This window comes from Papio anubis, chromosome X (assembly GCF_008728515.1).
Source record: "Papio anubis isolate 15944 chromosome X, Panubis1.0, whole genome shotgun sequence".
NCBI classification, from domain to species: Eukaryota; Metazoa; Chordata; class Mammalia; order Primates; family Cercopithecidae; genus Papio; species Papio anubis.
In genome coordinates, this window is record NC_044996.1 from 74121247 (window position 1) to 74134333 (window position 13087).

A 13087-nucleotide genomic window follows, 5' to 3' on the forward strand; every position below is an offset into this window, starting at 1 on the left:
AAGGGCCCACTAAGACTGGGAAATTAGTATGTACTTGTGTATGTGTTTGTGAGGAGAGCCGCTGGAGGGTTTTAAGGAAAACAGTGATTGGATTTATGACCGAAAGGTCCGTCTAGCTGTGTAAGGAATGTCGGGGGACACTATTTGGGGAGCATGTATCTGTAATCTTGGTGAGTAAGGATGTTGGCTTGGACTCGTTAGCATAGTAGCACTGGATGGAGATGTGGAGACATGGATAGAACTTTGGGAGGTCACCTGGACAACACTTGTTGCTAGATTGAATGTGGATTGTGAGGGAAAGCACCAAGATGGCTGCCTGCTCCGTTTCTGGCCTGGGTGAGTTCCTGTTCCCGAGATGGAGAATCCTAGGGCGTTGGTTTATGTGTAGGTTAAGAGTAAGTTATCTGCGACATTTTAAGCCAGAGATAGTTAACTGATGCACTTTTTTTAAAAGTCACTGGGGCTAGATGGTCGGTTCTCACGAGAGTCCTTCGGGCAGTTCTGTGGGGAGGGGCTGGGAAGGGTGTAACTGGGAGGCAAGGAAGGGTCCTGTGTTGGCCTCAGCGGGGAGACAGGAAGCTGCTCGGGGCCAAGAGTGGCTAGAGGGTCTCTAACGGGCAGAGTGAAGGCTTTAGTTTTTCATCAGTGTGAAATGGGCAGCCACGGTAGGGCTTTGAGTGTGACAAGGGCTAACGAAAATCCTGTGTGGACAGCAAGCTATTGGGTAGGATTGCCAGATTTAGCTAATAAAAATCCGGGACACCCGGTTAAATATGAACATCAGAACAATTATTTCGTAGCATAAGTATGGCCTGTGCAAATCTGGGATATACTTATACTAAAAATGTATTCGTTGGTGATGTGACATTCAAATGTAACGAGTCCAACTGTGTTGGACCAAGCAGCCCTAACATTGACTGGGTCTGGAATTTCGGGAAGCCGAAAGGGGCCAAGGTGGTAGCCATGGAGGTGTGAGGAGGGACCCCCGCAAAGGTGAGGCTGGCCCATTTGGTGCCCTTTGCCGGAGAACAACTCTGGGGAGTCGAGCTTCTCGGCTCCTCTACTTCTTTTAGCCCCCAGCAGGCTCCACGGGGAAGGATTACCTGCTTCTTCCAATCCTGAGCTCCGGCGCCCGAGCGCGTCTCTTCCCCTGGCCAGCGTCTTGCTGAAACTCCCGCCCCCTGCGGCTGGCACGTAACCCCGCCTTCCGCTTCCCTCCTCCCTCTCCCCGCAGGGGTGGAGCCTGAGCGAGGAGCCCGCGAGCTCCTCTCTCTCTCCTCTGTCCTCCGATGACGAGTGGCTGGATAATATGGAGTCGGGCAAGATGGCGCCTCCCAAGAACGCTCCGAGAGATGCCTTGGTAAGTGGGAAGGATGAGCGGCGGAGCGCGAAGCCAGGTGCAGCCAGGGACCTGCGAGGCAGGGCCACGCTGAGGGCCTGAGGGAGCGGCTCGCACGCTCGTTTCAGTCTGGTCAGGGTCGTCAGGAGGAGAGGGTGATGGGGATGCCCCCGGGCCCCTATCTCGCCGCTCGGGCCAAGCTCTGCCAGAGGGTCGTGGTCCAGCGGAGCTTGCGGAACGGCTGCCCAGCTTTGTGTCCTGGGCTTCGGGCCCCTGCCGCCCCCTCGTCTCTACCTATCTGCCAGCCCTGACTCTGCGTCCAGGGTTCTGATGCTAGCTTATCCCGCCGCCACAGCCAAAAATGACAACCAGCTGGAGCTATCCCTACCTCTGCTGGGGAAGCCAACTTGTCTTCTCTTTGCCCCCCCACCCCGCCCCCAACCCCGCCAAAAAATAAAAATAAAAGTTTTCTGCAAAAGCATACTATGCGATTTGGTGTGATCACTGACTCACTTGGGAGGGCAAGGGTGAGTAGGACTTTGGAGCCCAAAGAAGGGGAACCTTGTATCATAAATATAAATACTACCCTTCTATCCAGCCTTGATTTCCAGTACCAAATTCTGCATCTGGCGTTTTTATTTGAATCCACAGGTGATGGCACAGATCCTGAAGGATATGGGAATCACAGAGTATGAACCAAGGGTTATAAATCAAATGTTGGAATTTGCTTTCCGTAAGTTAATGAAACACCAAAAACTTGCCTAACTTGTGAACTAGAAAAGATATTTTTATTGTAAGAACATTTTCTTTTCTTTTCTTTTTTGAGACAGGGACTCACTGTTGCCCAGGCTGGAGGGCAGTGGCGGGATCTCGGCTCACTGCAGCCTCCGCCTCCTGGGTTCAAGCGATTCTCATGCCTCAACCTCCTGAGCTGGGACTACAGGCACTTGCCACCATGCCCGGCTAAGTTTTGTATTTTCAGTAGAAAGGGAGTTTCGCCATATTGCCCAGGCAGGCCTCGAACTACTGACTCAAGTGATCCGCCCATCTTGGCCTCCCAAAGTGCTGGGATTACAGGCCTAAGCCACCGCGCCCAGCCTTGTAAGAACATTTTCAACCAAATTATGTTAACAGTATCGTAGAATTCAGCCTAAAGAACTAAAAAGGAGTTCATGCTAGGGGACAGTAGTATTCATACTGTGATATCTGTTTAAAACTGATCATATAGACAGGACAATTACCTATTAAAATCAGCATTTAGGCTGGGCACAGTAGCTTACACCTGTAATCTCAGCACTTCGGGAGGCTGAGGCGGGAGGCCAGGAGTTTGAGTTATGCCTGGGCAACATAATGAGACCCTGTCTCTACAAAAAACCACAAAATTTATAAACTGTCTACAAATTAGTGGAAACTTTTTAAGTAGCCATAAATATTAAGCTGTCTTCATATGTTTAAAAAAAGATTGTTTTTTTCTTAAAGGTTATGTGACTACAATTCTGGATGATGCAAAAATTTATTCGAGCCATGCTAAGAAACCTAACGTTGATGCAGATGATGTGAGACTGGCAATCCAGTGTCGTGCTGACCAATCTTTTACCTCTCCTCCCCCAAGAGATGTGAGCAAACTTGGATTTGAAGTTATTTTTACTTACAATTTTTTAAACTGTAGTTCTAATAAGGATTTTTTTTTTAAGTTTTTACTGGATATCGCAAGGCAGAAAAATCAAACCCCTTTGCCACTGATTAAGCCATATGCAGGACCTAGACTGCCACCTGATAGATACTGCTTAACAGCTCCAAACTATAGGCTGAAGTCCTTAATTAAAAAGGTAAGAAATTTTAGTCAACTTTTCTTTTTTAAAAAAGTGGAATATGATAGGGGACTTTGTGAAAAGCAAATTCCTGTAGCTAGTATAGTAGATTAAAGGTTAAGATAACTTACTAGAATTTTTTTAATTTTAAAAATTTTTTGAGCTAGATGGACCTTTAGTGCTCATCTAATTCAACAGTCATTTTTCACATCAGGAAGCGGGGCCTGAACTCATTTGTGAAGTTGGTAGCAAAGCTAGGACTGATTCCAAGCCTCATAACTCCCAATCTTTCCACTATATCTTAGTTTTTTAGTGAGGCCTAATAACAGAGGGAATGACCATCAGGAATTGGGCCAGCTTTCTGAAATATGACCTAAAGCTCTCCCACCACTGAAAAAGTTCTCCCTATAATAGGCTGCCTTTGTTTTCTGAAGTTCCACTATAAGAGTTTTATTCTTTTTTGGGTTAAGAAATTGACTAGTTAAGATTACAAATCACAAAGTAGTTAGCTGTTATCCCCATTCAAATAAGACTCTATCTTAAACTTTAATACTGCATAAGATTATATATGTATTCATATCTATTTTTATATAAAGACATGTATATATGTTTATGCAAACCCCAGATTAAATGTTGGATTTAGAACACTGAGAGAACAAAAACAGGACTTTCTTGCCATGGATTATCCATGATCATTTACATCAGCAATCCTAATTTCATTCCTGGTAAAGTTAGGTGTCACATCTTAACATTAATTTGCTTTTTAAATCCCCTAGGGACCTAACCAAGGGAGACTAGTTCCACGATTAAGTGTTGGTGCTGTTAGTAGCAAACCTACTACTCCTACTATAGGTAAGTGAGAGGAGACAATGGCATTTCTGGCTGGTAAAGCAGTGCCTCAGCACTTGGTTTTGAACTATAATGCAAGTCAAAAAGTGAATCAGAAATTCTTGTGTATGTGTTACTATTAATAATTTTACTCATCCTCTAATAAAACTATAAACATACATGTTACTGGCTTTCAAAATGAGAAAGCCACAAGGAACGTCTGATCTCAAATGAGTATAAAATTGGACATTGCCCCCACTGTTGGTGGTATAAACTCTGATACCAAAAACAGGAGTTTACTCTTAGCTGTGTACTTTGTGCCTTCTATAAGGTGCCACACACACACTTATGGCAGTAGACTGCTTATTAGAAATTTAAATTTCCAAATAAATTGATAAGAGAACACAGTAGAAGATTAAGATGTACAAAAATCTTAAGGATCTCAAAGAAAAAAAACTGTTTTTAATACTAACCACCACGCCAGGCCTAAAGATGCAAGTTTTAAACTTTAAAAAAAATTAGGCCAGGTGCGGTGGCTCATGCCTGTAAACCCAGCACTTTGGGAGGCCGAGGCGGGCCTATCACTTGAGGTCAGGAGTTCAAGACCAGCCTGGCCAACATGGTGAAACCCCGTCTCTACTAAAAATACAAAAATTAGCCGGGCATGGTGAGGGGTGCCTGTAATCCCAGCTACTCAGGAGGCTGAGGAATGAGAATCACTTGAACCCAAGAGGCAGAGGTTACAGTGAGCGGAGGTCATGCCACTGCACTCCAGCTTGGGCGACAGAGTAAGGCTCTGTCTCAAAAAAAAAAAAAAAATGATTTATATAGACCTTAAGACCTGAATATTTACTCTGTTCAATTTGGGGAGGCTCCATCTACAGTCTAATGTGTTCAGTTTTAAAGCCTGAACTCCATACCTGCTAAAACGTATTAACAATCCTTAGGCCAAGAAAACATTCACCTACTGTGAATTTTCTTTTTTCTTTATAAAATAAAATACTTACATTGCTTCATTACACTTCACCAAATTCTTTGGACTGAAACTGGGTAATTCTTTGGACTGAAAATGGGAAAACTTACTTAGGGATGGAGATATTTTAGAGGAAGGTCTCACCTTCTGTGTTTGGGGGAGAAAGCAGTAAAACCCAGATTTCTCGGTACCTTTGAGCTTTCTTCCCTTAGACTTTCTGCACCTTTTTCTCTAGAAATGATAATTGTAGTGTCCTCAGCAACTCTATCTCTGGATAGGCTGCTGGTTCCAGGGGGAAGGGATGTATTGGATAGCCTGCATCCCCAAATGAAAAATTGGAAATGGATACATTTCCATAAATGTATTTTTTGAGAGAGCAATGATGTCAGTATATATATTAAGTCTTCGAGTCTTGCAAAATACATTTATTAAGCAAACATTTGTTGAGTAGCTATTAGGAGCAAGGTAAAAGAGCCGTGTGCTCACAAGGATGAAAAATGTTAACCAAGCTTGTAATCTAGTCAGTGAGATAAGATATTATTATTATGACTCCTATGACATTAAGGGAACTTCAGAGGCAGAATATAAGACATTTAACTGAGAAAATTAAGGAAAGTTTTATAAAACGGGGTAGTATTTAAGTTGTACCTTGGAATAATGGGTAGAATTTAGATGATTGGGGGTTTAGACTAGGTTATCTCCAAGATATTTTTCTGCTTAAGAAGTATCCGAACACAGAAAGGGAATAAATTTTCTGGGCCCACCTGGAGACCTCAAGGGGTATATTTGATCTCTGCTTTAGTTTCATGGGCATAGATGACATCTTCTGATTCTCAGCAAGCGACCAAGATGAAAAGTGCCAACTAAGGTAATAAATAGAAAACCTGGGTCTTTATTCTGGTAGGTTAAACTCTCATCTTTATGTCTTCATCCAGCTAAACCTCAGTGCTTACTATGTAACAGATGCTGTTTGAAGAGTTTTACAGGGATTAGTTTTACTTAATTTTCACAAGAATTATATGAAATAGGTGATATTATCCCCCATTTTACAGAGGAGAAAACTGAGGCACAAAAATTTAAATAACTTGCCCAGGGACACTCAGCTAGTAGGTGAGAGCCTGAATTCAAACTCAAGCAGGTAGGCTACAGAGCCAACATTCTTTACCACTATTCTAAACTGAATTTTGTAACATCTAAGCAAGCTTGTAAATTTTTTAAGGTTCTTTTGCTCTTATTTTTAATGACTTTTTCCTTACCTTTTATTAGTTTCCTTTGCTTTGAAGATAGTTTGCGGTAAGCTGAGTGTAGAATATAAATCTGTATAAATCACCTAACAAACATGGTCTGTTTATTGTAACTACAGCAACCCCACAAACAGTGTCTGTCCCAAATAAAGTTGCAACTCCAATGTCAGTGACAAGCCAAAGATTTACGGTGCAGATTCCACCTTCTCAGTCCACACCTGTGAAACCAGGTAATGTGATCGGGGGTAGGGAACAGAATTTGTGAATAATTTGAAATTGTAGAACCATTTGTGTTCCTATAGCAAGAGGTAAATTGTTTTAATATCCCAACAGGAAGGTAGCAGTAATGCTGCAAATCAGGGTTCTTCAGAGGGACTTATGAGCCCTCTAAAATTCTGTGAAATTTTACAGAGTCTCCCCCCTTATCTTGAGGGATTATGTTCCAAGACCCCCCGTTAAATTTACAACCTTTAAAGTTCAATTTATAAACTTTCTGAATTATGAGGTTTAATTTATAAATTAGGCACAGCAAGAAATTAACAATAATAAAAAAAGAACAATTACAACAACATACTGTAATCAAATATATGTGAATGTGATCTCTCTCGAAGTATCTTACTGTACTGTACTCACCTATTTTTGGATCACAGTTGAACACAAGTAGCTGAAACTGCGGATAACAGGGGACTACTATATATGTAATGTTTTGGGGAGGAGGAAAAGAGTAGTCAGTGTGTTCATCAGATTTTCAAAGAACACCATGAACTAAACAGGATCCACAAATCTAAGGCATCTTCAAGGAAAAGCAGTTAAGGTAAAAGCTCAAGAAAGCGACAAAACTTAGTGATGAATATGTGTATGCAATCCAGAACATAAATGTAAATTCAAATGAAACTGTACCTTTAGTTCATAGGATACACACACACACACACAGAGACACACACGGCTGGAATAAGTAGAATTCTGTCATAGCACAGTTTACTAATAAGTATGTTTAGATTTCACATCTTCTGAAACTTAACTGCACACAATAAATAACTTACGTAAAATACTGACCTATTAGGGAAGTGATTCCTGGCCTTGAACATAGGCCTTTATGTAGTATGTTGCATGATGAGTCCAGTGCAGTTTCCCATGACTAAATTGAAATTCTAGGTTGTTAAAATACAACAGAACTTCTTCAACCTTGTACTAGGTATGTTTGATTTGATCTTTATCTATACATAGATCAGAATATCACATTATATGCCATAAATATACACAATTATTGGCAGGGTGTGATGGCTCACACCTGTAATTCCAGCACTTTGGGAGACTGAGGCAGGAGGATCACTTCAGGCCAGGAGTTTGAGACCAGCCTGGCCAACATGGTGAAACCCTGTCTCTACTGAAAATACAAAAATTAGCCAGGTATGATGGCACATGCCTAAAATCCCAGCTACTTGGGAACCCGGGGCATGAGAATCACTTGAACTCAGGAGGCAGAGGTTGCAGTGAGCCAAGATCACGCCAGCTTGGACGACAGAGCGAGATACTGTCTCAAAAAAAAATTAATAATTTAACAATAAATAAATATACAATTATTATTTGCCAATTAAAAATAAAGATTTTTAAAAATTCAACTCATTGCAGTAGAAGTACCTGTGTTTCTTCTATGATATAGTTGCACTTCATGCTGTTGAAATTGGTATTAGAATTACATTCAGCTTTGTTGTATACTTTTTACCATGTTTTGGATTCTGGGTAATTCATAGCTTGGTTTGGGGGGGCTTTCTTCTCTGTTTACAGTTCCTGCAACAACTGCAGTTCAAAATGTTCTGATTAATCCTTCAATGATTGGGCCCAAAAATATTCTTATTACCACCAACATGGTTTCGTCACAGAACACGGCCAATGAAGCAAACCCGCTGAAGAGAAAGCATGAAGAGGATGATGACAATGATATTATGTAAGGAATATAGTCTAGTCTAGATGCATTTCAAAAGGAAAGTTGGTTTTGAACTCAGTATACTGAACTAGAATATTCTAGATCTTCTCGTTTTATCTTAAGACTGAAACGTAGCTGCAGTATTTTTCATCAAACTTTTAGATCTCTTTAGTAAACATACAAATGTGTTTATCATTAGGCTTCAATTACAAACAGTTAAGTACTTGTTTCTTAATAGTTTCATTAATGTTGAGTCCTAGTATGGCAGTTCTGTTTTTGAGACACTTTTCTGCCTTCTATCACTGATAGCAGCACTTAAGTTTCAGGTTCTACAGCCTGGTCAGCAGATTTATCTTTAACAGCATAATTTCTGATCTACATTTAAATACTACTTTATTTTATAAGGTAATATAGTTACTGTCACTAGCTTATTTTTTTTACCAAATCTCTCAATTTAGGAAACATTTTTTGGAAAGGGTGGATTTAGAGGAGAGATTCTAAATCCATTTTGAATGTATCTGTTTCTTTGCCTTCCTTAACTCCCAAACTCAACTCCTTTTCTGGATCCCATTCATTTTCTGCACTTCCCCCATAGGCTTGTTTCTCTCCATTGCTGTTAAATGTAAAAGGCCATACCTGGAATTTTAAAAATACCATTCCTGGTAATACAGCTCAGTGTCATTTTCCTATTTTTAAAACATGCTCTACATGCCTAATGTTTTGTGATTCACTTTAACCTGATGGTTTGCATTTGCTGGTTTTCACTCTTCTTATCAGAGCAGTTGGGTTTTACACCTTAGTTTTTATGCCTGTTAAGCTTTACTGTGCTTGACAGGTAGTTTTGGGTTACATTCAGTTTTAGTCTTGTATTCCAAGTTGATAACTACATGTTTCACATTTCTAAATTTAACAAGAGATGCTGTAGCTTAAAACATGTTTTGATAAGTAATTACACTGGACCTAGGCAAAACCACTGAAGAACAAGTGTTCCTTTTTACCACATACATATTATGTTTTGATCACTGCTGCTTGAGCCCCCCATTGGTATAGTTCAGATCGGTTTTTTAGCTTGTTGACATGAGGATGTCACATATAAGACGGGATCAAACCTGAAAGTAAGACGCTGATGGTTCTCCATCCTCTATAAGGCCCACAAGGAAAAGAAATTAGTGTGATGTGACTTGGATTTATGTGCACTCTGCATAGGTTTCCCAATAATACTGTAATGTTGCTGAACACTTTACCCTGTTTTCCATTTACACAGTCATATTGGGAAAGATGGCAAAGCTTTTGCAAATATAAACACACCTGTTTTGTTTTTCTTAAGTTCAATGTACTTTTGTAGAATTTTGTAAAATAAATGTGTTCGTATCATAATTTAGAATTTATAGCCAAGGATCCTCAAAACAGAAGTTTCATCTTAGGATAATGCTTGATATATCTAAGAAAAAGTCCAATAACAGAGAAGAAATGTCTCATCAGTTTTAAGTGTTTTCGATATTAGGGAAAGCTAATATAAAAACAGGTAAAATGTATAAAAACAGACCTGATCAACATCATAGGAGATAAATATTCATTATATAGCATAGGATATTATTACTTGAATGTTCTCAGGGAGGCAGCAAGTCAGGAGGCCTAGGTTCTAGTCCTAGTTCCATCATTTACCAACTGTGTGACCTTACTTCACCTCTTAGCCTTGTTCTCCTCACTAGTAGTAGGAAAGTAACACCTACCCTGCCTACCTCACAGGGCTGTTGTGAGGGTTCAATTGGTATATGTGAAAATTCTTTCAAAATTGTAAAATACTATATGATTATAAGGAATTATTGTATTTGTTCCAAGGTTATTAATAAAAATTTGAGCTTATCAGTGCTCTTTCATTTTTTACTTAAAGGATTCAAGGGAGATAACAAAGCCCAGTAATTCTGATGGCCAAAAGCCATTAAGACTTGTTTAACAGTTAATTATATATCAGAAAATCACTTGCTTTTATCTGGAATCAGCATGTGACACATCATAGTGAAGCAAATTGAAAATGAGTAAAAGAATATGCGTTTAAATCTGTTGTCCTTCAGCTTCTAGGTGGAATTTTTTAAAAATATGTGCTGATGGTAAATGGGGTGAGGACACTGTTACCTCTAGTTCTTCCTTTTATGGGTAGCAAACAAGTGTCTATAATCTAAGTATGAATATAGGAATATAGCCAGCATGGGGCAGGGGGAGAATGAAAGATATGATGTACACTATGGTCTAAGGGATCCAAGGTGACAGGGAATACTCAAGAGGCAGGAAAGAAAACATCAGAACTACAGAAGAGCAGGTATGCCACCATTTACATTTTAATATATTTATATACAGATATACACACATGGTATGCTCTTTATGCAGCCTCACTCAGTCGCCCAGGCTGGAGTGCAGTGGCCCATCTCGGCTCACTGCAATCTCCGCCTCCCGGGTTCACGTCATTCTCCTGCCTCAGTCTCCCGAGTAGCTGCCACTACGGGCGCCCACCATCACGCCCGGCTAATTTTTTGTATTTTTAGAGACGGAGTTTCACCATGTTAGCCAGGATGGTCTCGATCTCCTGAGCTCGTGACCCACCCACCTCGGCCTCCCAAAGTGTTGGGATTACAGGCGTAAGCTACCGCGCCCAGCCTCTTTATGTATATTAAGTAGCCTTAGATTAAAGGAAACTGGTCTTCCAGAGGTTGCTTCTGGGGAGGGAAACTGGTAGGTAGGGGAATGAGCAAGGTGTCTTCATTGTATACTCCTTTTTGATCATGTGTAAACCCCTGTGCTTGAGGGAAATTTTGGAAATGAAGAAGAAAACAGGAAAACGCTGAGCTAAAGAACCAATTTGTTCACTTACGACATGGGGATTATTTTTTTTTTCTGCATATAAACACATACATATATATAGTCTAGGGTTAAAGGTGAATTTACAACTTAAAAGCATATACCTTTGCAATATTTTACCAATAATTCATAATTCCAAATTAGAAAGCACATCCTTATACTGTTTTGTGGGGTTTTTGTTATGAGGCAGTCTCGCTCTGTCACCCAGGCAGGAGTGCAGTAGTGTGATCTCGGCTTACTGCAACCTCCACCTCCCGGGTTCAAGTGATTCTCCTGCCTCAGCCTTCCCAATAGCTGGGACTACAGGCACCCGCCACCACGCCCGGCTAATTTTTGTATTTTTGGTAGAAACGGGTTTTCACCATGTTAGCCAGACTGGTCCCAAACTCCTGACCTCAGGTGATCTGCCCGCCTCGGCCTCCCAAAGTCCTGGGATTACAGGCATAAGCCACCATGCCCCGCCCCTTATGCTGTTCTAGCTTATATGCACATAAGTTATCTACTATCTTCTTTGGTTAGGTTAAAAATTCCTTCGGAACATAAATGCTATCTTATATTCCCTCTATCACGTCTTTAAGCACATAGCAGGAACTCAAATTTATTTGCCTGACAAGTTGTTTACGACTGGAGTTTCCCCCATTCGTTCTTTAGGTTAACAACCCAAATAAATGGGGGGTGATCCTGGAAACAGTCCAGTAGAAAGTACTTAAAAGGTACAGTCGGAGATTGTTGGATAGATAATGTTGGCAACTGTAGAGTCTAGCTGCTGGGTTTATGGGAGTTTATGCTTCTTTCAGTTCCATTTGAAATAATTTTTTAAATGTTGGAGGAAAGGTAATCAGTAGGAAAAAAAGTCAAAAAAATTGGACTAGAATTCCTGAGTACCCTTAGAGGTATGCAGAAACATGGTGCAATTTAAAATTAACTACAAATATGGGTACAGTATTAACTAAAATACAAATGAAGTAAGAAAAAACTTGAGCTTTCAAATTTGTTTTGTTCAGAGCAACCACCAAAATTTTCTTTTGCTATTCTATCGAGGGTTAAACAAAATAGTCTAGAAGCATCTATAGTCTAGAAGCATTATGTCAGGGAGGGAGGCACATTGGAAAAGCAACAGCCACTGGAACCAGACAAACCTGGACTTGAATCCCTGCCGTTACTCAGTAGCTCTGTGGTCCTGTCCAAAAGTTTAACTATTTCTTTGTCCCTAAAGGTGAAATATATATCTTGCCAGCACAGAATTTCTGGTCAGACATGGCTTTTTCAAATCAAGTTTACCTTTGCTCTCTCCCAAAACTCCATTAAAAGGACAGGAAAGAGATAGGAAGGTAAAATTATAAAGATGATGAAAGAATCCAAATGGCCATTAGATTCTCAACAGTGACAATGAAACAGTGGCTTCGAGTCTCAAAAAGTGATACTCAAGCTAAAATTCTATATATAGCCAAACTAGGAATCAAGCATACGGGTCGAATAAAGATATTTTCAGACTTACAAAGTCTTAGAGATCTTGCCTCCCAGGCACCCTTTCTCAGGAAGCTAGTAGAGTCTTGTGTTCTACAAAAAGTAGACCAAGAAAGAGGGAAAAGGGGGAATCCAGAAAACAGGAGTCTAACACAGGAGGTAAAAGGAATCCCCAAGAAGGTTACAGGAAATCCCAGAGCAATAGCTAGCTGTACAGCTTACTTAGAGGGCATCAAGTACAAATTGGAAAAGGAGCACCAAGGACTCCTGCAGGGATAACTCTAACAAGGATTATTCAATATGTTTTAATATATTGAGACACACTTCTGGAAGATTTGGGAATGAATCACTGATGGGTATACACAGAAAAAGAAAATTTTTTTAAACACTGTTAACGCCAAAGACAATAAAAGTTACATAAGTAAATTCAATCATGCATACTACATAGCTCAGCTGTGAGTATTAGGTATGAAGACTTTTGATCTAATCTATAATTGCGACAAAACTATACTGAGAATGAAGAAATAGAAATATATGTGAAACAGAGCCTTCCTCCATGGTATGAAAGATAGATTTCTTTAAAAAATTTTAAAAAATAAGTGAACAATATAAGCATATTACTTAGAAACATGGAGGTATATA

At 40.2% G+C, this 13087-nt stretch overlaps 1 protein-coding gene across 2 annotated transcripts; it reads left to right on the top strand.

Annotated features, from left to right (window-relative positions):
- The first annotated feature begins 1234 nt into the window (after positions 1 to 1234).
- TAF9B (TATA-box binding protein associated factor 9b) lies at positions 1235 to 9988 on the top strand. 2 transcript variants are annotated; one of them, XM_017954137.2, is made up of 7 exons: positions 1235 to 1360; positions 1991 to 2072; positions 2819 to 2955; positions 3034 to 3168; positions 3927 to 4002; positions 6315 to 6425; positions 7984 to 9988. In XM_017954137.2, exons 1-7 carry the CDS (start codon positions 1310 to 1312, stop codon positions 8145 to 8147), a joined length of 756 nt encoding a protein of 251 aa, XP_017809626.1. In that variant the 5' UTR covers positions 1235 to 1309; the 3' UTR covers positions 8148 to 9988. The 2 variants fall into 2 exon arrangements, with proteins under 2 accessions (XP_017809626.1, XP_021788271.1); XM_021932579.2 differs by having other exon boundaries at positions 2819 to 3168.
- The last annotated feature ends 3099 nt before the right edge of the window (positions 9989 to 13087 follow it).

Coding starts and splice junctions, on each gene's coding strand:
- TAF9B (XM_021932579.2), top strand. CDS start 1,310: ATGGAGTCGGGCAAGATGGCGCCTCCCAAGAACGCTCCGAGAGATGCC. Junction 1,361..1,990: donor ACGCTCCGAGAGATGCCTTG/GTAAGTGGGAAG, acceptor TTGAATCCACAG/GTGATGGCACAGATCCTGAA. Junction 3,169..3,926: donor TGAAGTCCTTAATTAAAAAG/GTAAGAAATTTT, acceptor TAAATCCCCTAG/GGACCTAACCAAGGGAGACT.